The sequence below is a fragment of the Cynocephalus volans genome, chromosome 1 (genome assembly GCF_027409185.1).
Source record: "Cynocephalus volans isolate mCynVol1 chromosome 1, mCynVol1.pri, whole genome shotgun sequence".
Lineage (NCBI taxonomy): Eukaryota > Metazoa > Chordata > Mammalia > Dermoptera > Cynocephalidae > Cynocephalus > Cynocephalus volans.
Genome location: NC_084460.1, coordinates 75,393,510 through 75,418,472, shown reverse-complemented (window position 1 = coordinate 75,418,472; position 24,963 = coordinate 75,393,510). Strand labels below are relative to the sequence as shown.

Below are 24,963 nucleotides of genomic sequence, written 5' to 3'. Positions count from 1 at the left end.
AAGAGGAATTTTAACTGCTAAATGGTATGGAATACTGCTTATTTCCTAACAGCTGGTACTTAAAACAACTGGCACTTAAAAATTGACACTAATTTGAGGCAGTGTAATACCACAAGCTGATATAAGGGAGTCATGTTAGTTATTCACCAAGAAACAAACTATGACTTACAAAAGACATGTTCAGGATTTAATTTTTTAAAAGAAAACATCAACTTTTTTCTAGGTAGCATCTTGTACCTAAGAGAAGCCCAGGACAGCCTCAGATAATTGATATATAATTTCTGTCAATCAGGCAAGGATTGTCCTTCTGTGCTTCAAAGAAAAGAGGAGAAATTATTGATTATGGTTTGTAAAGATGTAGAAAAGAAATACAATTTAAATTTCCTGCTCCCTAACCTCTGCAACACCCCTCTCCCCTACGTAGGTACACACACATACTTTCTCTAAAAATGCAGGAAAACAAACTGCCTTTTTGTTGATACACACCAGCAAAATTTGTCAAGAGTGAAACTCCTGTGCTGTGGTTGCAGCCTCTGGTCTTTCCTGGGTCTTTTGAATTGAGAATTGTTGGACCAGGAAATGGCAAACCCAACAAGGGGAAATTATACAAAGAAAACAACTCCTTATGTTTCCTCCTCAAAATGAGGATAAAAAGGAACATATAAATGGAAGAAAATAGAGAAGTAAATATATTTCAAGATTAAAAATCACTGAAAGATTAACACTTAATGCAAATGAAAAGCTTTAATTTCTGCTCGTAGGTCTTACACGAACACCTTGTGTCTTGAAAAACTATTTCCATTAACAGTTTTTATGATAAAAAGTGGTTACTGATAAAACCAGAACACCAAAGACTTGAACAGACAAATAAAAAACTGAGTTTAATGCCAGTAACTTGAACAAGGTGAAAAGAGTCAAAGATTATGAGAAAGAAGATTTTATAGTCTGTAAAAAACACTAGCTTGCAGGTAAACCACACAAAAGAATGGTCGTGCTCAGAAAAATAACGGAGAGTAAGGGAACACTGCAGCATTCAGGGAATTCTTGTGAGCAAATACTCAGCATGCACAGGATGATACTCTAGGCTAATCCTACAAGCAGATACTGAGAAGATTCCCACTGTACAACAGGCCTGGAAGGAGGAGAGACAGATGACCACATGGCTAAGAAAGGGGAGATTGCTCTTAAAGCTGTAGGGAAAACTGCAGAATAGTAAATATGAAGGAAAAACACGCACTGGAAAAAAGATGAAAGAGAAATTTGACTTTTATAAAGAGAAAAGGTATTGTATGGGACTGAAAGAAGCAGTAACAAGTGAAAAACATAGTTTGCACTATATGCGGAAAAATGGGGAGCCATATTTATCAGTTTGAATATCTCTAAATAAAAGTTTGATAAAGCTTTGGGCAAGTTTATATTAATTATGAGTCTTAGAAAAATATCTGCCTACCATTGCACAGACAAGAGAGCACATGAGTTTAGACCGAAATTTTTTCAGTATCCTGTGCCAAGGAGACAATTGCCTCCACAAAGAAAAAAATCATTAGAAAAGAACGGTGGATATCCCATCAGACTTAATGTAATGCCTCATTTCCCCTACCAGGAGAAGCATGTAAAGACCTCCTAGGACAAACGTAAAAGGTACTTATTTTAGACTGTGACATTTCTATTATAGTCAGATAACCTCTGGATGCAATTTGTAGAAAAAGAAGCTTGTATAAGCTTTAAATTCCTTATAAGCAGGGACTATGTATTCTGTATTTCTACCTAAGTAATCAAACCCAATACAATACTGTGCTTGGTGAATATCCAACAATATATTTATTCATTTAAAACTTTAAAAAATAAATTCCTTTAAAAAAAACTTTAAAATAACTTTTTGGACATAATTTCAGACTTATAGAAAAGTTACAGTAGTAGTACAAAAAATCCCATATACCTTCACCCGGATTCCCCAAATGCAAACGTTTTTACACAGCCACATTTGCTGTCTTATTCTCTATTTCCTGCTCTCTCCCCTTACACATACACACACACAGACATGTGTGTGTAAATATATATATCCGTATTTCCTAAAAACAATATTCTTGTGCTTAACCATAATTTCCTGATTTTGATAATTGTATTAACAATGATTAAAAACTACAGATCTTTTAAAAACTTCACCAATTAATATTAAAAATTCTTTAGAGAAAAAGAAAATCCCCGATCATGCATTGCATTGTTGGCATGTCTTTTTAAAAGTCTCTCTTACTCTGGAACAGTTCCTCGGTCTTTGTCTTTCACAGCTTTGACATTTTTGAAGAATACTGGGCATCACCTTGTAGAATGTCCATCAGTTTGGGTTTGTCTAATATTTCCTCATGATGAGACTTAGGCTATGCATTTTTGGCAAGACTATCATGAAATGCTGTTGTGTTTTTCTCAGTACTCCATCACAAGAGGCATAAGATATTGACTTGTTCTCTTATTGACTATGTTAACTTTGAGCATTTGGTTAAGGTGGTGTCTGCCAGGTTTCTCCACTGCAAAATTACTATTTTTCCCTTTATGATTTATAAAGATCTTGTAGGGAGAAAAGTAATTTTTCTTTAAATAGAGTAGTACTAAAATGAGAGATTTATAAACAGATGAAAAGTAGAAAAATATAAATGAATCAACAATGATTAAATAACATTTTAAAAAGTAGAATACATTTAAAGCACCATCTACTAATTTTTTTAACCAAATAATATATATTATTTTTAATAATGGTCATAAAATTTCTTTTTCTATAGAGACCAAGTCTGACTGAAAAAAATAAATTGGTGATAAATGGAAAAAAAAGAAAGAACAATTCACAACAACGCATGTGAAAAAGTACTGAATAGAATGTTTACTTTGAAATGAATATATTTTTAAAAAGACTGAAAACATATAATTTTGTGCATTTGTATTAACCGTGTTACCTTACTGCAGATGGAAAAATGAACAGACTGTATTATGATATATGACTGACACTTGTACACTAGGTAATAGAATTGATTCATACATGCCACTCCTACCACTACTATTAGGGCTTTACAAAACTACATCAAAAAAAAAAAAAATCTATAATCAGACATTCTTCTGGGTGGTCTTCAAAGGATCACTATTAACCTTCATTGAAATGCTTCCAACCATTACCCTCCCATCAATCCCTCTAAAATGCTGCTGACTTTCTTAATGAACTGGTGGGCAGGGGGCATAAGGTGTGGAGAAAAAATAAATGAATAAATAAAATGTATTAGTCCATGTGTGTTGCTATAACAGAAATACCTGAGACTGGGTAATTTATAAAGAACAGAGGTTTATTTGGCTTACGATTCTGGGACGGCTGCATCTGGCATGGGCCTCAGGCTGCTTCTACTCATGGCGGAAAGTGGCAGGCAGCCAGTGGGTACAAGCAGATCACATGGCATGAGGAAGCAAGAGAGAGACAGAGGAGGTGCCAGGGTCTCTTAAACAACAAGCTCTCACAGGAACTAATAGAGTGAGAACTCACTCATTAATCCCCCCTGCCCCAAGGAGAGCATTAATCCATTCATGAGGGATCTGCCCCCATGACTCAATCAGATTCCAACACTGCCACATCGGAGATCAAATTTCCACATGAGTTTTGGAGGGGACAACACATCCAAACTCCATCATAAAATAACATGAAATAAAGTAAAAATAAAATAATGCCAATCGTAGTTTTGTAAACCCTTGAAGAGATAGTCAAAAGGAAGTTATCTGGAACTGGAGAAAGGCAGAGTTGAGGAGCAATTCTACATATTAAACCCTGGTAAGGATGAATGCTGCCATCTGGAGAAAAGCTTCAAAATACAGTTGTGGCACAATTACAATTCCTTGAAGTTGATATGACAAGCGAACAGAAAGGACATCGTTGGGAGGGAGGGGGGAGAGGAAGGTGGGAGGGAGGGTTCGGCAATGGGCCACAATAATCAACCACATTGTATATTGACAAAATAAAATAAAATAAAACGTTAAAAAAATAAAATAAAATAATAAAAAATAAAAAGCAAGCCTATCTAGCATAAGCATGCAACAAATATAGTAAAAATGTTCCATAATGCTTAGGAGATTTCAATCAGTCTCCAATTGAGGAATAACAATTGATATCTTCATTAGCAATAGAATGAAATAAGAAGTAATCAAAAGAAAAGTATGTACTGACATTCTACTATATGGAGATACATTATTAGTTTCCACTATTTTGCAACATTAGACAAAAAATATAAAATTATTCCCATATGTAATGTGAAATTTTATTCTAGCCATATTTCAGGCTAACCAAATAGATGTTTCTCTTGTGTACACAATGCTTGCTATATGTTCACAGTATATATCTTTACCCATAAAATGATCCTTATTTACAAAAAAAAAAAAAATACAGTTGTGGCAGACTCTGGATGGGTAGAATTTTTGCCCAGCCTTAACTGCATTCAAAGGACACCATCGATGAGTTGAACTTGGACTCAAAATTCTTCATAAAGAGGTTAAAAAAGAGGACACAGTTGTGAATACAATGATATATTTCTTTATTTTCATATATGCTCTAGCTAAAAGAGCAAGAGTATACATCAATAAAAAATGAAAACAAGGCTTTGGCTGAAAAAACATGCATTCAACAAATTGTGATAATAGCCAGACAAGAAGAAAGTTAGTTTTGCAAACTTCTAACTCCATTTGATTCAAAGAGAAACACAGCATAAATTTTTAAATTAAAAAGAAATTAAAGTTTGAAATCTTTCACTGTGGCAAAACATTAACCTCTCTTTCAAAGGCAATTTTTTTTTTAAAAGTGACCCAATAGAGAAATCTGGAAATATCAAGAAAAATTCTGAACCACTTTCAGAATGACGTTCTTTCAAGCATACTTGTAAAATGTTTCCTTAAAGTGCTCCTGGGATGATGAAGATTGTCATGTCTGCAACAGTGAACTGATGCTGTCTTATATCTTGAAGATTTTTTATATTCTGGACAATTAAATGGATTCAGGTCATAAATTAAGAAACTAATAGTTACCACAACATGGTAAGCAGCCTGAAAGCATTTAATATGTATATATCCTACGAAAACATATCATTTGATATACACATAATATAAAAACTCCTTTACTTTTACTGGCATTCCAGTTTTTAAAATTCAGTCCCATATGCTACTGTGATGTTTTTTAAATGATACCTTCAAGTCACTGATTTCTTTCGGCTGCAGTAAAGAAGATATGGCAAGAAAAATGCTGCAGTGCCATCTCCTGGGAGAACATTCAAGAAATCCCTCAGTTCTAGTTCCATGGCAACAATTGACAATGTTTCTGTTTGTGGGAAAGAATATTTGAGTTAGAACTGAAAGTGTGTCTTTCACCCAGTTCTCTTCTTAACCAATCAATTAGAAGCTAGTTCAGGTAAAAAAAAATGTTATAACTACAAAGAAAAAAACATCAGTCTCAAATCCACAGACAACTTTACGGTTTTAACAACTTTTTATCTTTTCCAGAATCCTTTGAATTTATTATACTAACCCCATGCAATTTGGATTTACTATTTCATTCCTGAATTACTACACTACTTTTCAATAGATTTCTACTATGCTCTAAAGAAAAATACAATCATTTGAACACTGTTCTTAATGCTAGGACTATACTGCAGCTAATTTATGAAGATTGCTTGCTAGGACAGGAAATACCATGAATTGTTGGATAACATTTTCCTAAATACAGTTCCCATTATGAGATTTTCATGTTATTAATAAGCACAAATCTGTTTTCATGACCATTTTACCTTTTTTTCCAAACTGCAAAGTAAGGTGCTCTAGCAATCATTTTCACTATTAAGGAATTTATCGAACATTATGTGTACGGATAATTATACAATTTTATGATTCTATGTCTTTTTAATAGATATATGCTGCCCACTCTAAGGAAGAGAAGGGTGACACGTAAGACCAACGTTCACAATAAACATCCATTTGGCCTTACAGCTCTCTCCGCACTTCAGTGCCATTCTCCGTGTGGTCCTTGCATGCCCACCACTTAACTCTATTTGCAGAGTGAACAAAACACAAAATCTATCTAAAGTCTTCTGTCCAATATTCAGCAACCTAAATCATCCTTTACATAATGGAATGACCTGCACTTGTTGCTAAAGAGTTAATGAATGGAGCAGTAGTGGTGTATAGAAAAGATACCTAGCTCTGGAATTCAACAGACTTGGGAAGGGAATCAGATTCTTCTACCTACTCACTGAGTGACCTTAAGAAAGTCAGTTAACCTCCCAAGTCCTACTTTCCTAATCTATGATTTAGTGGTACCATCTACTGGCTTCCAGAGTTCCAGTAAGAATTAAATTAAAACACAATAATGCACGTGGACATATAATATGACGTTAATAAACAGCAACTACTAACTAGTTTGCAAAACCCATGCAAAAACAGGAATTATTGATGTTTTCCTATCGAACTATTTACTTGCCTAAATGTGGAACCTGTATGTAGTAATCCAAACACTAGTCATTACAGAACCAACAAAAATCTTGCCACTGCCCAATTCTCCCCTTCTGCCAACCAACGAGGGGCTAATACAGGTTATTAACTCCAAAAACAAGGTCAATATCTTAAATCTATAGTGTTACTTTAAAAATTGGCATAACACTTCTGAATATAACTTCTCATTTAATTCCTTCTATAATCCTCTGAGGTTTTTATTTAATCTAAGAATATACTAGTAGGTATCATGCCTGATTTACAGTTGGGAAAACTGAGGCTAAGAAAAGATTAAAATAACTTGCTCTACTCCACTCACCAGCCACTCAAATCTAAAAGTTTTCTAAGAATGACCTACCTAAATGTAAACCAGCTTGCTTAAAATACTAAAGCATATTTAGAAAATATTCATCAAATGTTGAAAATAGTTATTTCTGGCTAGAGGGATTTTAAATGACTTTTTAAACTTTATTTTTGTAATTTACTACAGTACTAGAATTTTAAAAAATAAGCATAGTTCATTATTACAAAAACAGTAACAAATATTTTCTTAAAGAAGCCATCCAGTAAGCCTAGTTTTAATGGCTCTGCAACAGTGCAGTGGTTCTCAACCAGGACAATTCTGTACCCCAGAGGACATCCGGCAATGTCTGGAGACATTTTTGTTTGTTATAACCAGGGTAGTGCTACTAGAACCTAGTGGGTAGAAGCCAGGGATGCTCTTTAACATCCTAAAATGCACAGGGGAAACCCCCATGCACAAGGACAATTATCTGGCCCAAAATGTCAACATACCAAGGTTAAGAAACACTGCATTACAGAAATAACAAATCCAAGCTCTTAAACATATTAAGTCCCTGACCTGTCTCCAACCTTACGCTCTTGCAATTTTGCCTAACATTTTACTCAAGTCAGTCCTGAACTTCTCATTATTCCCAGGATGTTAAAAACCAGCTTCCTCCAGGTCACTCAGTAAGTGACAGACCTGGAACTCAGTTGCAATTCTGCAGACTTCAATCCTGGGCCCTTCTTAGTGTAATACAGCTGCTAACAGAAAGACCTGTGAAATGCCCCTGAAGTTCTTCAGGTGTCTCCCCTTCCTATCAACAGTTACAGAATGTTTCCTATGGAAAAGGCACATTGCTGTGAGGAAGACGCAACATGAAAAATCAATAAAACACTATGCAATCTCTAGAAGCATCACAGTTTAATAAAGGTAAACCGCACACAGAACTAAGCCACACACACGTGCACCTGTGTGTGCACACACAAACATATTTTGAAGATAGAGAAAAATGAAACATTTGGAGGAAAGACTACAGGTAAGTTAGGGCTGAATAGAAAGAGTGTGGACATGGATTAGAAAAGGATGAAGAAAGTATTTTGACTAAGATGCTGCTGCTAAGGTGTACAGATGTGGGACATCTGCACCGGTAAGAGATCCACCAACACAAATACTCAGTGATAAATTATATGAAAAATTTGATGCAAGTGGGGCAAAGCAATCAAACACCTAACACTTCCATCTTCTGGAAACTAAAAGCACTCAGGGAGATGGGTAGGAGAGTTAGTAGGGAGTCACCTACTGCTCTTCCCAATCACAACACGTAACTTTAATTAAATGTGGATCTTCACAAAAATAATCTCCCATGGCCTCTGGCACTGCCTAACATTTTAAAAATGAATTACCTCAGCTGGAAAATAAAATTCCAACACTGTCAATTTGTAGTAGTTTATGTGCAAGCAACATAACTGTACCCTTTGTCATCAGGCCAACAATTAACTAGTGATACTAACACAACAGTAAAAATACGGCTAATCATGTATCTATTAAGAGTTATGGGCTGGCTGGTTAGCTCAGTTGGTTAGAGCACAGCCTTATAACACCAAGGTCAAGGGTTCAGATCCCCATGCCAGCCAGCTGCTCACCCCCCGCTAAAAAAAAAAAAAAAAAAAAAAAAGAGGAAAAATAATAATAATAATTAGGGAAAAAAATTGGAAAAGCAATCATATAGGCAATTTCTTAAAAAAAAGATTGTGAACTATGAAAATTCAAGTAACTACCTATGCTGTGAAATACTGTACAATTTAGAAACACTCAACTTTCAAATCCCTGAGAAACTTGTCATTCCTCAATGATTGCTTACAATTATGTCTAATAATAATAACCTTAACTTCTACATGTAGGAAATTAAGTAGATTAAGCACACAGATCATTAATAAAAGATGTAATTGTCTTAATGGCTACTCAAGTTTTCAAAATATTGAAGTTGTGAGTTTCTATCACGGTGATATGTTTGAAAAGATTGACTTAGAACATCTGATCTGTGACTACGAGAGATAAATGAGTATCACACGTGATGGGGGCATGTGAATGTTGAAAATAAGCATTCCAGATGGTTCTATACATCAGCAAATTTAAAACAGAGACTCTTAAATTTATTATCAAGCAAAAAAGATCATTCTACCTTTTAATGATGGCAGGTAAAGTTGGTATTTCTCTCCACCACATTTTATTCTCTGACAAAGTTCAGGCAGCAGTTTTTTCCACCACAGAGTCTATCTTAGGAAAAAGTATATAAATTTTACTTTGATGTATTTTATATTTAGTTTCCAATGAGAATAAGAAGATTGTGCAAGAAAGCAAAGGGCAAAGATGTACCATTTTGGTTAAGGCACCCAACTTTGATATAACACAAATTATATCAGCAGCCAGTCTTATGCTTAAACTGTAACCTAAAAGTCAGGTTTGTAACTTGAAAATCCAATAATACATGTATTGTACATATGAACAAAGATATTTTCAAGAAGAAATACAAACATGTCCCGTTATCTCTTAGGTGGCAAAAAGGAAAGAAGGAAGAAAAGAAAAAGTACTAAAATCTAAAACTCTTCTAATTTCTAAACTAAAGACCATATGGCACCGAATATATTTTCTCATCATATATTACGATTCCCAAATCTTCAAGTAATCACCCACTTCATCTCCAAAGAAGAGATTTTTAATGATATGATGGGATGATAACATACCATCACCATACCTTTTAATAGCATCTAACAGTAGTCAAAACACCTCATGTATATGAGGGAGGTCAAGAGTTCGGATCCCCACAGCAGCCAGCCACCAAAATGAATAAGTAAATAAAATAAACATATACAAAGGTACTTCAAAAAGTTCATGGAAAGATTGTATTATCATTTAATTCTATTTTTCCATAAACATTTTCAAGTATTCTCATGTGCTTTTTGGATTCACACAGCTCTGTGAGGTTGGACCCATTTCACAGATAATGCAAAAAGATTATCAAATCTGATTATCACTGACAAGTCTAAAAATGTAATATGAAAAGCATACCCGGTTCTCTTCTTTCAGTTCATGATTAGCGTATGGAATGACTGCCTCTGGGCATCTCTCTAACAGTGTGTCTATGCACTGTTCATACTCTTTCAAGCGCGTATGACACAGAACATGAACACTGAGGCCAGCAATAGTGTCTTCTGAGAGTGGCTCCAAGAATGGAATAATGCAAGCTATGTCAAATGAAGGACCACATACAAGAGACTATGAACAGAAAAGTGAAATGTTATGGAATGAGGCACCCAAAAAACTAAAACCAACTATAGAATACAATTTTTTAAAAAAGACCAAACTTCACTTGCCAAAAGAGAAAAAGAATGCAATTGTAGAGCACATGCATATGGTCCTTATTTAATAAATCTAAGTGGACCGAAGTATTAAATAATCTTGAAACCACTTCTACTTTAAAGAATAAAGATCTGTTTAACAGAAAGCAAACATTTTTCAAATAACATGATTTTATTTGCTTTGGATGAATTGCAAATTAAAACTAATAAGAATTCTTTAGGCTTCTATCCTAAGTAAATAATCAACATGTAGTTAAAGACTTACATTCCACAAGAGTATTCACAATATTGAAAAATTACAAGTAATCTAAATGTTCAATGGTAAGAAAAGAGCAAATAAATTATGGTTCATTCATATGATAGAATATAGCCATCAAGATAATGTTTTCAAAGTCCAGTTAATGAGAAAATGCTCATGATAAAAAGCTGAATAAAAAGACCTTAACACAGAATTATACAGTAGTCCTCCCTCATCTGCAGGGGATATGTTCCAAAACTCACAATGGATGTCTGAAACCCTCCATATACTGTGTTTTTTTCCTACATATACATATAAAGTTTAATTTATAAATTAGGCACAGTAAGAGATTAACAACTAGTAATAATATAGAACAATATGCCAGCATCTCTACTCTTGCACTTTGGGGCCATTACTAAGTAAAATAAGGATTACTTGAACACAAACATGGTGGTAACAGAATGGTGGATCTCATAAAGAGACGGCTATTAAGTGACTAATGGGCATGGACAGCATGGATACACCAAACAAAGGGCTGATTCACATTTTGGGTGGGATGGAGTAGCTCAGAATCGCACACAACTTAAAACTTAAGAGTTATTCAGTTGGTTAGAGCATGGTGTTATGACACCAAGGTCAAGAGTTCTGATCCCCACTGTGGCCAGCCGCCAAAAAAAAAAAACACCACCAAAAAACCCAAAAAACTTATGAATTGTGCATTTCTGGAATTTTCTGTTTAATATTTTCAGACCATGGTTGACCGCAGGTGACTGAAAAAAACCGTGGAAGTAAAACCATGGCAAAGGGGGAGACTACTATATTCACAGCATTATCAGTTTTGTAAAATCTACATAGGTATACGCATATATGGAAATACCTTTGGAAGAGTATCACAGTTTGAAACAGAGATTAGCTCACTGGATGAGAAGACAAAGCCTGTTTTTTTTTGTTTTTTTTTTTCTTTTCACATTTCACTGTATTTTCCAAATTTTCCATAATAAGCATGTGCTACATATATAATCAAAATTAAAATTTAACATTTAAGAAAACTAAAGTGATTGTTTAGAACCTAATCATCTGTATCAATACCACTTACCACAAGCTGAATGACAGGGAACAGGTATTATTTCAGTATCTCAAACTTAACCAGTTTTTAACTTTTAGGCATTTAACTTGAAAGTATTTTACATGCTACTTTTGATTCTATCACCAAAATAATCTTGCTTTCCCTTTCTCCTGAATAAAGATGAGATGATCACGTCCTGATTTTCTTCTCTTGTATCCTTTTTGCTACAGCATCTTCTCAGACTTACAGAGGGATATGGAACATGAACTATCCATTCGCAGTCAGTGTGATTATTTTATTCCAAATATCTAGCAAGGATTGGCTAGGAAAATAAGGTTGGTCCCTTTTCTTTCTGTAACTTTAATAAATTATTCATCTGAATAATTTTCTTACAATAAGATGGCAAAGAGGAGATAAGGTGATAATCTCCCATTCACACATCTTCCAACATGGAACACAGATAATTTCTATATTCAATTCTTGGTTAATCGGGATAATGGGTGGTGCAGGAAGGGGACAGTCATGGGTAACAAACCATGGTTAAAATGAAAGTAGTCAAAACTTGGTATAAAATGGATTACTTATAAAATTTTACTTAGTTTTATCCATGTCATTAAGAAGTTTGAAATAAGTACGATAGTTAAGAAACACTAAACAACACATATATAATATCACTCGTTTGAAAAATGATCCATAGGCTACTGTTATTAAAGTACTGTTAATGTCTGCTTCTTAGCAGAGTGCTCCATTTTTTTTTTCAATATTGGAAATGGACCCCTCGCCACCCTCAACACCTGTGTTATCCCTTTCCTTCTCCAATAAGGATCCCTCACCCGCTGCTCTGACTCTGCAGGGCTGGAATCCACAGACTCCTTGTCTTCTCCACCTAGACCATCACAACTGTCATTCTAAGGACAGATGGCTGTCGAGGAGGTCGGGGGGAGGAGAACCACAACAATTTTGGCAAAAGGCAGGACATTTACTTGTTAGTGTTTTATTCCAAACAGCAGCTTTTTGACATACGAGTGATTTATAGACTGTTCTTACTTTTAGTATTGCACAAATACACTATTATGGTGATTGAGGACAATAGCTACTCATATGAAATCGGTGGCAGGGGAGGGGAGACAAGTGTTATACAATCCTGGAAAAGCTCTCCAGGTGATTCCAAGCCACCCCTAATTCCTCTAGCTGAGAACCGATAAAATCTTTTGTTTCTTGATGGTTTTTTTCTTAATGTCTAACACTAATTGACCCACAGATAATCTAGAAAAAGCTATAACTAGGAAAAGTATTTTCAAAAGTTTAGGCCAACTACATTTCTGTCCTTTAATAGCAAAGATTCCCAGAAAAAAAATGTATCCTTTTAAAATACTTTAAAATGTATTTTAAAAGATCACTGAATTACACTTGGCCAAGCAGTGACTATAAATATGCTTTGAAACTTTATCAGGGGAAATTTAATAGCACTTACTACTATTAGGATTTAAATATGTAATTAGTACGCATGTTCTGGGAGGACAAGGGCCTGCCTATCCTGTGCTATGCTGTCTATCACAGGTACAAGGTAAATGTTCAAGCAATATTCATGAAATGAACACATCTGAGGCTAAGGCCTCAGAAGCCTCTGTGTCATAAGGGTACTAGTGACAAAAGACAAGAATCTTCTTTGGTGATTTTTTTTTAGAAAAATGTAAATGACTCCATCTCTAGAGACTACACAATCCTGTCTAAACGCTGAGTCTAAGAAATATGGCCCCTTGAGCTTCCTTCTCCAAACTCCATCCTCAATTTGACATTTTGGTTTTTTAGGCAATAACTACACTTACACCAGTTCCCAGAGTGTAAAGCAAAGACTGCAGATTCAAAAGCCTAAAGGGGCTAAATAGAAAATGAAAATGCATGAAGGCAACAGGGTATAAGGAAAATGAACATGGGGATCAGGAAGACATGGAGGTGAGAAGTGTGCAGAAAGGACAGCATGAGCACTGCCCAAGGAGGGCGGCCACCAGTCTGCACCGGCTCTCAGGGCCTGGAAGCAGTGAGAGTCCAGGGTCACCAGTCCTGCTGAATTTTTCAAGAGTAACTGGAAATTCAATTCTTATATGAACTCTTAATTTTTACATGTTGGCAGCTATACTGGGCAGACCAAACAAAACATGTGGAGATTATATCTGGGCACTGAGCTACATTAAATAAAATCACATGCATATCTAGTAGATCCAGTCTGATCTACCAAGTCAAATGAAGATTATTTCTCATTTTCAGTCAAAACACTGGCATGGCCAGAATTCTTGCAGGATGATCTATGCCCTCTAATCTTTCCTTTCTTATTTTTTAAAAATCCTTTTATAGGAGCTGGATAAACTGGCTACTTTGACTTGTTTCTTATAAGACAAACAGTAGTGGTTGGCTTGAGTTGGAGGCCTAAAATATATAAATCAACACCAAAAAAAAAATGGATTACATCAATAAAAACACCACTAAACATTTGCCACATTTTCATTTCACAAAGTGTTTTCAAGCACATCCTCAAAATGAGGAAGGTAGTCACGTGACTTGGTGATGCTCGCTGAAACGAGCCTCTCAGCATAGATGGCCCACTTGTCAGCAGTTTTAGGCAGAGGCAGGAATCCCCTCCAAAGCTCCTGAGTATGCCTAACTATGGATTTTCCTACCCAAATTATACATTCTAGATTAACAGGACACGAGGGCTTACCAAATTTAATTCTTACACTATATTATAATATGCATATTCCTAAGAAAAAGAGGCATTTTTATTTACCTGTAATTTTGAAAGGTCTTCTGTGTAGTTTTTATCAGCTGAGGAATCAGACGATATTAAGACATGAACCCATGGGTAAATTAAGCCATAATGACTACAGGAGTTTATCTAAAACATAGAAGAAATTTACCATAAACAAAACATAACAAAAAAACCCTTTATCCATTCCACAAAAAGCAAGCAATCATTAATCCTCTGCCATATCACAGAATTAGGTATACACTTTCCTGAAAATGGGGAAGGAAAGTCTTTTAGAATGTATTCCTCTGGAAAATGTTTCAGCCTTTCTGCTTTTGCTCTAAATATTTCTTTATACTTTAAAATCTAAAATATTCCAAAGATGCATTTCCTAGCAAAAAGAACGATACAGCTTTTAAGTTAATTATACTCAAAAAGAGTTAACAGTAATACTGGAAATAATTTTTACTTATACTACTTTCTTTGGGAAGCAAAATATCTCCCATAAGTTCTCAATTCCCAAGAAGCCTTACTCAAGAAGCTGGTGACATGGGCTGGATGATTAGCTCAGTGCATTAGAGCATGGTGCTGATAACACCAAGGTCCAGGGTTTGATCTCTGTACCAGTTAGCCACCAAAAAAAGAAAGAACACTAGCTACATCATCCCTGAGAGACAAAGGCACTGGGAGAAAAGACGGGACCAAAAAAGACAGAAAGAGCTGTTATTACTGCCTTGAATGCTACGGAATGGTTCTCGTGTGTGCAGCTGACAGGAAATGGGATCCCAGTAAGGAAGTCCCCCTCCCACAAGCTGTCTGCAGTTCCTCTCCCACTAGGGAGGTCTGCAGATGTCTCTTCTCTCATATTCTACTTAATGGTCCTCTGCTGAGGAGGGACAGACGTGGTGAAGTTCTGGGGAAAGCCCCTTTCCACATGCTTCAGTTACTGAGGTACCACTGCAAGTAAGTAATAGAGGAGCAGTAGGGACATTCTTTAGAATATAAAATTATTTAAAGTACGGGCAACTTTAGTCATAGACAAGTTTTAAGTGTATTTTTAAATCCTGCTTAAGTAAGATATCTGGTAATAGAAAACCGGGTTCAATTCTAAGTCATTAAAAATAAGAAGGTACGTAATTGTAATGTGCAATGTGTGAGTTTTATTTAATGTATTATATTCCATTTTCTTACCAGATCCTCTGACGTTCGCAATGGTGTGGTATCAGGAGGCTGCCTCTTAGATAACCTCCAGATGTACTGGGATGTGAGCTTGAAAAAGAGCTCCTCAATTACCACATCTGGGAGACATGCCACTAGCTGAGCTTCCCAAAAGTCTACCAAGAGCTGAGGAATCACATCTTCATCCTTACCACAGAGCACCTTGAAAACAATGAAACAAGCCTGTGAATGCCAGATAAATATAGCACTGATTAAGTTATAGCTGGGTTGAATATCACTCCATCACGTGGGCCATGCAATTAATAATTTACCATTAGCACTGGTGCCATGGCAAAAGCAAGTTTAGACATTTTCAGCAGGAAACAGATTCTAGGTTGCATGAATGAAGTTTTCTCCAGATACCTTCTTTTAATTTGTACTTTTATCTTATCAAATTGATGATGTATAAGTCTGTTTTTTCAATAAACAAACGAAAAACTCATTTCTCTTATTCTGCTCCTCCCTCTCCACTGATTTTATCAGGCCACCCAGAAAAATTACATTTTCAAGGTGACACACCTTAAAGAAGGAATCTGCTTCTTCAATTCCAATTTTGTTGTTCTTCTGCAAGCCCAGGACTGAAGCCACAAGCAAGCCAGGTTGAGTCTCCTTCAAGTAAACTGCAAGCTCAGTGGGAACAATCTGTCCCTTCCTCCGTTGAATCAATAGCCGAGGTTCCAGAATGAAGCCACATACCAACTTCATCTTCAGATAAAAAAATGTAGGAAGAAAATGTAGATTGCATTCAGATTGTTCATCTTGGAAACACATACTAGTACATTCACAATTCATGGCTAAGCTATTACTAATTTACTTTTGTCACAATTTTTTCTTTAACTATAAAAACTAGTTCTTACACAAAGAAGGACATCATTAACTGTCTTACAGAAATTATTAATATTTAACTAGGCATCAGGATGTCCTATTTTTGTAGAGAGCTTTATATTTAAGTTCCTATTATATTTCTACTTGATTAGAAAATAAAAAAATCAAAATTACGGAAAGAAAATTCATTTTTCTAGAATTCTACTCTTCAAAGCAGAGGACACCCTGATGTTGACTTTCCCTCCTCATCCTAACAAAACGTGTCATTTGTACAGTGATAAAGCACTTCTGTTCTTCTCGTTTTAGAAACCAAGTCATACTGTTGCATTTGACCACAGTCAGGGAGCGAAAACAACAGTGTAGGAGCAGAGATTCTGAAGTCGGGCCGCTTGGTTCACTTCTGGCTCTACCAGTCACCAGCTGTGTGATCCTGGTGTCTTAATTCCCACATCTGTATAATAGCCATAACAGCATCTTCCTTGTAGTATTATTATAAGAATTAAATCAGATAACATATGCAGGGACTTAGAATAGGTCTGAGACATAGTAAGTGCTCAATTAACATTACCTCTAATTTTCTTCCCCTAAATGATCAACGTCTTTGGCTCATGTCCCTAAATGACCTCTTTCCCTCGGGAAATAACCTCTCTTCCTTTGAAACACCATTCAAATGTCCAATCCTCCATAAAGTCATCTGTGATTTTCCCAAGTATGGGCTATTTCTGCAACTACTAGACTCCTAAGGCTCAGTGCTAATATTCCCCTGCTGTACTTAAATACACATCACTCCTCTATTTTCAGTGCATACACCATATCCTTCATGCTAGATTAGACTGTCTGGCTAGGGGCAGAGCCTGTATATTCTTCAGTACCAAGCACAGTGCTCTGAACTCACCTGACACTAAGGTGAAAGGTCTTTGCATGCCCATTGCTGTCATTTATCAGTCTTATTTCTTTTTCATTTATCAGATCCAAAGTCCCACTTGGATCACTTCCCTTTTAATAGTAAGTCTGTTTTCCATTACGACTAAGAAAATATGAGTTAGAAAGAAGCCAGAGGAAAGCTAAACACCTCAGGACTACCAGGTCCAATTTCAGCCTGCTTTCAACACCAGGGAGGGCATCATACCTCTGGATGGCTTTTCATTTCATTTCTGTACATGTCAAGATCTCCCATTTTAAGAGCCACTGTTGCCTTGGTCAACGTCACTAAAATCGATGAAAACCCAGAACTATCCAGCTTCCTTAAATAGCTCATGGCAGTTAAAGGATTAACATTCTTCATAGAAGGACTACAGAGAATATGGGGCAGTTGCTTCGGCTCAGCCACATGAAACATCTGAACCACTTTTGCTGCTAATTCCTTTGGTGAGAATGAACAAGGAATAAAAGATCAGTCAGCCAATAGAAAGCAACAAAATCAGTACACACACAAAAGTGTGTGTGTGTGTGTGTGTGTGTATACACACATATATATGAAGCCAAGATACAAAGACTGTCAACATAAAATTATATTATGTTTTGATTAAAAAAGACAGAGTTGATACTAATGTATTGGAGACCTGAGATGACCTAAAGTGATCTCTTTGCTGAGTTATAATGAAGAAAAAGCAGTGAAAATATGTGCTAGGTTGTGACAAACATTTCCAACTTTACTAAGAATTCACAAGAAGAAAAATATTTCATTAAGTTAAGCTTAAAAGTCCACCATTAAAAAACTATAACTTTGTTCAAAATATACTCAATGTAGTAGCTTATATGAGAAAATTTCATTTCACTCAAAACCTTAAATCATTTGGTATCACAATTTCCAACTTGTCATATTTGCATTCAACTATGTTTAAAATACCTGAGGGACTAAAAATAATCCTTAATAATGTCTTAAAGTCACTGGGCCAGGTTTCATAAGTGAAGTTTTGGGCACAGAGAATGGGGCAACTAATGTTGTGGGAAGGACTGCAGATGAGGAGGAGGAAGGCAAGGCCCACATCTGTCACTCTTCTAAAGACATGCTGCTGTCATTGGGCAGGTCACTCAACCACAATGGACCACATCTACCTGTCTATATAATGAGAAAGTATGGGATGACCCACAATTCTTTCCCCAGCTGTAATTCTATGATCATTAATGAAGAAAAGGGCACACTACCTTCTTAGAAAAAGAATATCAAAGAAGAAACATATATGGAACCTGACTTCTAAATAGCATTACATAGATTACTAAAATGAAAAGTTAAAAGTATTAGCAATAACTAAATAGAAAACTATATTCACTTCACTTAATTCTTCATCCAGGTCTTCATAAAGTGAATGATTGATATAGAAGATTAATCCCTTCTCATATTTCTGTGATCCATCCTCTACAGTCCAGTCCACACGTGCCAAAACTTCAGCCATAGACAAACCAGACATCTTATAGTAAGGCAAAGCAAGGTGGGAATGCTGGGTGTCAAGCCTAAAGAGAAGGAAATAAAAATCCTCAAATTTGTAATTTTTAAGCCTGATACCTAACACATTCAATAATAAAACAGATCATGCTTTCCAGAAGACATAAATCTCAAAATACTCTTCTACTGCCCTTAGTAATTAGAACAAATGGCTAAGGTTTATTTTATAATGTCATTCTAATTAATGCAGGGTTTTTTTGTCTGCTCATAATAAAAATAGAAAAGCAATTAATTAAGTGAATTTTAATATTCATGATGGCAAATATTCTAAAGTCATGGTGTTTATAGTTAGGAAAAGTCTTTTACTAATTTATAATCATTCATATAAGTCAAGTAAGCCTCTAAAACAATCACACAAAAAAATTTTATAAACATTCTTAAAAGTAAAACTCACAATTCATTCTAGTGTTCCTTTCTGACATCATAAAAGCACTGACTACTAAGATTAAAATCACAGGCGGCCCAACTTATGCTAACTGACAATAAACTAGTAATACGGCTATCTCAGAGATTTTCACTGGTCATTAGCCCCTCGAGGCCTGAAAAATACTTCAAATTCCTAAATTAAGTGGTGAGAGACTTATGAACTTGAGACTTTCTGCTCATCTAGTAAACTGTGACTCCATGAAGGTAGGGATAGGTCACGTTCATCTTTGCATTTCTAAGGTTAGCACAGCTCTTGGCACACAGTATGTGCTCACAGAAGCTTGTGGACTAAGTGAATAAATGAACTGCTTGTACTTATGTGTTCCTCCATTTACCAGGTAACTACCAGAGATGGAAAAACTAATCAGTATGCCCCAAGTTCTAGATGGCTTCCGTAGCATGGTTCCAAGAAGTGTCACCAACCTGCTGTAACAGTCTCCAAGGTGCCCACAACTTTCTTTAAATGCTTCTAAAAGCTCTGTTTTCTCCCCAGGTTCCAGCTGACTGGCATCCATCAGGGCAGCTCTCACCAACAGATGAGCCTCGCTGAGAAGGTGGATGCAGCTCTGGGTTTTTACAGTCTTGTAGGTATTACTATAATCTACCTAAAACAAAAAAGACAAACAGCTAACATTGCTGAAGACTCCCCAAAGTTCTCCAGTTCTTAAGAACATCTATTTATTTTGTTAATACTTGGAGATGTTAAATCCTAAAAATAAATAAATAAGTGGTTATTTATCATTCTGACAGGGACTTAGCCGAAGTACTTTTGTCCCCACAATCTATGAGCCAGTTTCATACATACATGATTGTAAACACTACCTTGTTAAGCAGCTCTAATCATTAGAGAAGGTCCAAATAATACTATAATACTAATAATACTGTTAATTTACCAATAATTTGATCCCAATTGGATAAGGGTAATGAACATATTTGAAACAGTTAACTTATTTTGTTTTAAATGTTCTGTGATTTAACTCTGTCTCAAATTGAGACTGAGTATCCCCTGCTTAATTTTAGTTTCAAATGGTGAGTTTAGGTTCTACTACATCTATTTCCATAACTCACAGTAGGCTCATAAAAATGATCATTAGCAAATCTGAGTCAATCAGTATATTCAGACTCCAGTAGTCGAATCATCTAGACGCAGTCGAAGACTTTCAATTAAGCAAGACTAAAAAGACAGGGCAAAGCTGATATAATGATCATCATTAAAATGCCAGGCAAAAATCAGGCAACACCTTGACCTGATGATAAAAACAAACATCACCAACAAGGGGCAGATGGACATCACATGCCTCCCGATGTGATACCCTAAAAGTACACAACATCACCTACGCAATATTCTGGCTAAAAATGCATAACCTGAATCTAATCAAGGGGTGGGGGGAAATAAATCAAACACACCCCAAATCAGGAACACTCTCAGGAAAACAAAAAAAAAGGTAGAAGGGAAAATTGTATTTTTCAAAAATGTCAATGACATAATATTAAAAAAAGGCTACAGAAATATCCCAGATTTAAGGAGGCTAAGGAAATGTAATAGTTAAATACGCTACCTGATCCTAGACTGGATCCTGGACTAGAGAGGAGGAAAATGCTAAGCCATGACTAAGTCAAATGACAAAACTGGAGTATGAACTGTAGAACTAAAGTATGTAAATGTTAAATTTACTGAAGCATATGACCATACTGTGGTTATGCTGACTTTTAGAAATACACACTGAGGTATTTAGGGGCAAAAGGCTATGGTGTACACAATTTACCTTCCAAGGGATCAGACAAAAAAAGTATGTGTCTGTGTGTGTGTTTAGAAAGGACAAGAGTGCAAAAAAAGAAAGAGAAAAGCAAATGAAGTAAAATATGCAAATATACAGGTTTTCTCTGTACTATTTTTATTCTTGCAACTCTTCTGTAAGCTTGAAATTATTTCAAAATAAAGAGTTAAAATAATTGCCAAGGATGAGTAGGAAGCCAAGGATGACTAGAAGTAAGGATGCCCACTCCAGGCCCCTACCCACAGGACAATGCTGCACAGGCTGCAGTGCGCTGGGACAATCCACTAATATTTCAAAGAAAGAAGAGTGAGATGGGGTAAATAATCTTAGATTTCTTTCATTTTCACTTCCTGGTTCTCTTTGTTAGGGGTCAAAGACTACTTATGTTTGGCCTGGATAACCAAGGGAGTCTTATTTTACTGAAGGGAATTTCTACTGGCTCCTCAAATGTTAGAAGCTATAAAAATGAGAAGAAGGAGAAAGATATACACTCCACTGTCAGAGCCTAGAATCTGGTTGGCTGTGGCATCCTGAATGTATGATGATTAGAATCAATTTCTGATCGTCAATTTCACTCTATATTTCTACAAATATGAATCAGATATCTGAAAAGAGTACCATTTCTTTGTACAGTTGCATTGGTGAGGTCGTATTCACAATATACAAATTCCACCCAGCCTCAGCTACAGGAGGTATTTTGATCTTAACACTGGTATCTTTTTTAGAACTAAAAGCAAAACAAAGGACAAGATTTGTAAGATAAGACATATTATTAACAAATGGCAGTTTTAAGTGGTAAATATTGAATACCATAAAATAATATAACTATGAAATCACCTTCATTTAGTAATTTTTTCAGTGATTAGTTTTGCAGTCGATTTTTATAAAACATTAGTTCACAATACTACATACGCCTACAGCATTTAATATTCTATAACTATCATGTATTGATAAACCTATCCCTTCCAATTACTCCACAAGTATTCTCAAATAAGCAATAAGCTCAGAGAAGAGGCAAGACCCCTGAAAGGGAAGAGAGATTTGGCCTCTCTCCTGCATGTGGCTTTCATGAATTCAGCATTCCCTATGCCACAAATCTAAGTAGAAGCAACGTGCAAAATGCAAAACACTCATGGCTGCTGGGAAAATGCAGAAGACACAAAGTCATAAGTCTGCTTAAAGTACATCTTATCTCCTGCTTTCCATATGTGATGCATTTTCTTTAGTACACAATCTTTTAAATTTCTTGATTAAGTGAATTTTCAAATAATTAGAATTTTAAAAAATCATTTAAAAAATACTATATTTTAAAAGTGCCAAATATGCAAGATTATAAATTATTTTCCTCTTGCCAGCTTTTAGGGTCAGTCAGTCTCAGATCACTCTGTGTACACTCTAAGTGATCAGTCACGAACTCAACCTCTGATTCCTGTTGGCGGAACAGAGAACAGGCAAAAACAATTCAAAAAAGCAAAAACTTATTTTAAAAATAAAAACATGTTGGACTTGAAATACACTATATGCTTTTCTCCTCCAAATAGATTTCCTTCTTGATTAAGTTTTCCTTAGAGGAATGCTCGAATTGGATTGCACTCCCTACCACCAAGTTAACAGTACAGAAAACATCAAATAGAAGCATAAGTAGTCTGGAATTAAGCATTCTATTCTAAACAACATGAAAGCAGACCTAAGAGTTAACCAGAGGTTAATGTTATCAAAATACAATTTTATTTTAAGGCAGATCATCAGCACATATCTGAAGATTATGAATGTGCTTTAAGGTAAAAAATGCATTATTAATTTTTTTGCAATACCAGGAAATAATCTTTGGATAAAAATGTAACTACTGAAAGGTCAAAGAAGAAAAGTAGTAAATAGCCTTGTAGATTGGATTAGTATTGCAGGTTCTGTCTTTCCTATTCATTACACAGAAAAGCATGTCCTTTAGCTTATATAAAACACCACTGATTTTTACTGCAACTATTTTATGATTCATTTTCTTCTAAAAGTTCCAAGGTCAATTATGAAGGATATTATAGAGATTGTTAAAACCTTTTCTTCCACTGGAAAAAGAACACCATATAAAATCCATCTGATCACTCCAAGTTTTGATTTTAAAAAAGGTAAACTAAGACATACAAAATATACAAGTTACAATTTACTCCTGCACCTTTGGCAGGAATGTTTGGAGGCCAGAGGATACTTACAGAAGCCTCTTGGGTGACTCTCTTCTCTCTGGAATGGCCTCGGGGTCTGCCTTGGTCAAGAGTATAATGTGGTTTTTAAAGTGACAGATAGCTTTCAAGCCTATGAAAAGCTGTATTCTTAAAGCACAGACATCCATACTGACTTGTGGGCAAGCCTAGTAAAGGAAAAATCAAAGTTAACCAAGGACTAAGGTACATAAGCTTTAATCTTCAAAATCAGTCTGTTTATTTGATATCTATTCTACCCCCCACTCCCTCCTCCAAAAAAAAAAAAAAAAACCACCACCAAAAAAAAAAAAAAATTCAAATTCCTACTCTTAACAGAGTGAGGAGGTTACCTAAACATTCTGTAACTAACCATCTATTTTATAAACCTACTCAGTCAACAAACTCAATATTTGTTGACTGCATCAATGCAGAAAGAGTGTCCCACAGCTGTGGGAACTCCTGCATGTGCCCTACACAGTGGTTCCAGCAGATCCCTCTGGAGAGCAGCCTGGGATGGTAACCTGCCACCCAGGGAAATCCCTACTCATAGTGGGCTGGCTCAGAGGTATGCCCAAATGGAGCTTCTAAGCAAAATCAGACACTCTAAAAGGGTATTCTATTGCATGTAGATAGAGTACACAAAATGGTTTCCCTGTGGATGGGTATGTGTAAGAAATGCTTATATGTTTGGATGGCCCCCAACTGTTAGCCCCTTAGGTGTGAACAGTGCCTGGACTAGGGCATGTCAGGTAAACTGGGGCTCATGTTCTTGTAAGGGACCATTAATTCAAGTAGAATGGATAAGAAAGATTAATGGAAGAGCTCTTTCTGGGAGCTCACAAAATACTGCCGCCAGGTCCCTGTCCTCTCCTCCATTAACGCTGTTTTGATTCTGAGGTCATCTTCATTGTCTCCTTGTACAAAGTATTTGGAGAAACACCTCCACCTATATTTTCATTCCTAAAAGTAGTTAAGGTGGCCTTGGCTAGCGCTGAGAAGGCTGAGAACAAAGGCAGATAAAGACCATGTGCACTTTGGACCAGGCTCTGGGGTTACGAAACTTTTTCAGACCCACAGCTCCCAAAGCCTGAGTCAGCGAGTGCTCATGCAAGTGGTACCTAGGGTTTCAGAACTGGTGGAGTCTCCGGGAAGGGGGAGCCATGAAGTGTGATCATCACTGCCCTCCCTCTCCCTCGTCCAGTGGCCTCGAGGGTAGCACCCCCCATCAGCTGCCCACCTCTCCTCTTCCCTCCCCTTCATCTCTTCCTTGTTCTTTCCCTTTGGTTTTATGACTCTGAGGAGACAATTAATTCTGATTTTTTTCCAAATGGAGACTGATCTTACTTCAATCTATTATGTACCCCCAAGCTGTACCTTCACCCCTGTGTAAGACTGTATCTTTCTGAAAACTAAAAAGGCAAAGTGGAGAAAAAAGAGAGGGACAAAGAATCAAAGTTTTGTTTGTTTGTTTTTATCTCTGTCACCTTTCCATTTCTACTAAGGAAATAACCCTTATTTTTAAAATAATCTCTTGAAAAGTCTCTGTGTAGATCTCATACACGGAAAGGCATGGGGAATCTATGATTCTGGTTTTCCAAGAGATTGAAGGCAGGCAACAGACCTGGTCAGCAACAGAAAATCACAGGCGAGCTATGGCAAAAAAAAGAGTTACTGAGAACTCAGAGACCACGCTTTCCATAAAATGCTATCACATATCACAATTTGGGCAATAGTGACTGTGGAAAAGTATCTCAGATACATTTAGCACTACACAGGGGCTGGTTTGTTACGGTAACCATTATTACTGAACACTTATTTTTCTGGGAAAAGGCACTCCAGGTAGCAGGTTTCAAGTAGACATAAACTAACTTTTGAAATA

The 24,963-nt window shown here is 36.1% G+C and overlaps 2 protein-coding genes across 10 annotated transcripts in view; one reads left to right on the top strand and one right to left on the bottom strand.

The window, feature by feature from the left end:
• CP (ceruloplasmin) overlaps window positions 1-15,856 on the top strand; it is a 68,201-nt gene extending 52,345 nt beyond the window's left edge. For 2 of the 4 annotated variants that reach the window (XM_063091380.1, XM_063091357.1), the window contains one exon: window positions 15,391-15,856. In XM_063091380.1, coding sequence (XP_062947450.1) covers window positions 15,391-15,399 — 9 coding nt within the window. In that variant the 3' untranslated portion in view covers window positions 15,400-15,856. Of the gene's footprint in view, window positions 1-2,777; window positions 3,233-11,683; window positions 11,789-15,390 lie in introns of those variants that run through there. The other 2 variants (XM_063091347.1, XM_063091364.1) reach the window with 2 other exon arrangements.
• HPS3 (HPS3 biogenesis of lysosomal organelles complex 2 subunit 1) overlaps window positions 4,627-24,963 on the bottom strand; it is a 37,415-nt gene continuing 17,078 nt past the window's right edge. For 4 of the 6 annotated variants that reach the window (XM_063091393.1, XM_063091415.1, XM_063091423.1 and 1 more), the window contains 11 exons: window positions 23,097-23,251; window positions 21,508-21,616; window positions 19,535-19,716; window positions 18,513-18,693; window positions 17,369-17,602; window positions 15,934-16,119; window positions 15,388-15,576; window positions 14,239-14,346; window positions 9,860-10,066; window positions 8,973-9,063; window positions 4,627-5,338 (listed from right to left, as the gene is read on the bottom strand). In XM_063091393.1, the coding sequence (XP_062947463.1) occupies window positions 5,211-5,338; window positions 8,973-9,063; window positions 9,860-10,066; window positions 14,239-14,346; window positions 15,388-15,576; window positions 15,934-16,119; window positions 17,369-17,602; window positions 18,513-18,693; window positions 19,535-19,716; window positions 21,508-21,616; window positions 23,097-23,251 (1,770 nt within the window). In that variant the 3' untranslated portion in view covers window positions 4,627-5,210. Of the gene's footprint in view, window positions 5,339-8,972; window positions 9,068-9,859; window positions 10,067-14,238; window positions 14,347-15,387; window positions 15,577-15,933; window positions 16,120-17,368; window positions 17,603-18,512; window positions 18,694-19,534; window positions 19,717-21,507; window positions 21,617-23,096; window positions 23,252-24,963 lie in introns of all 6 variants that reach the window. The other 2 variants (XR_010022980.1, XM_063091406.1) reach the window with 2 other exon arrangements.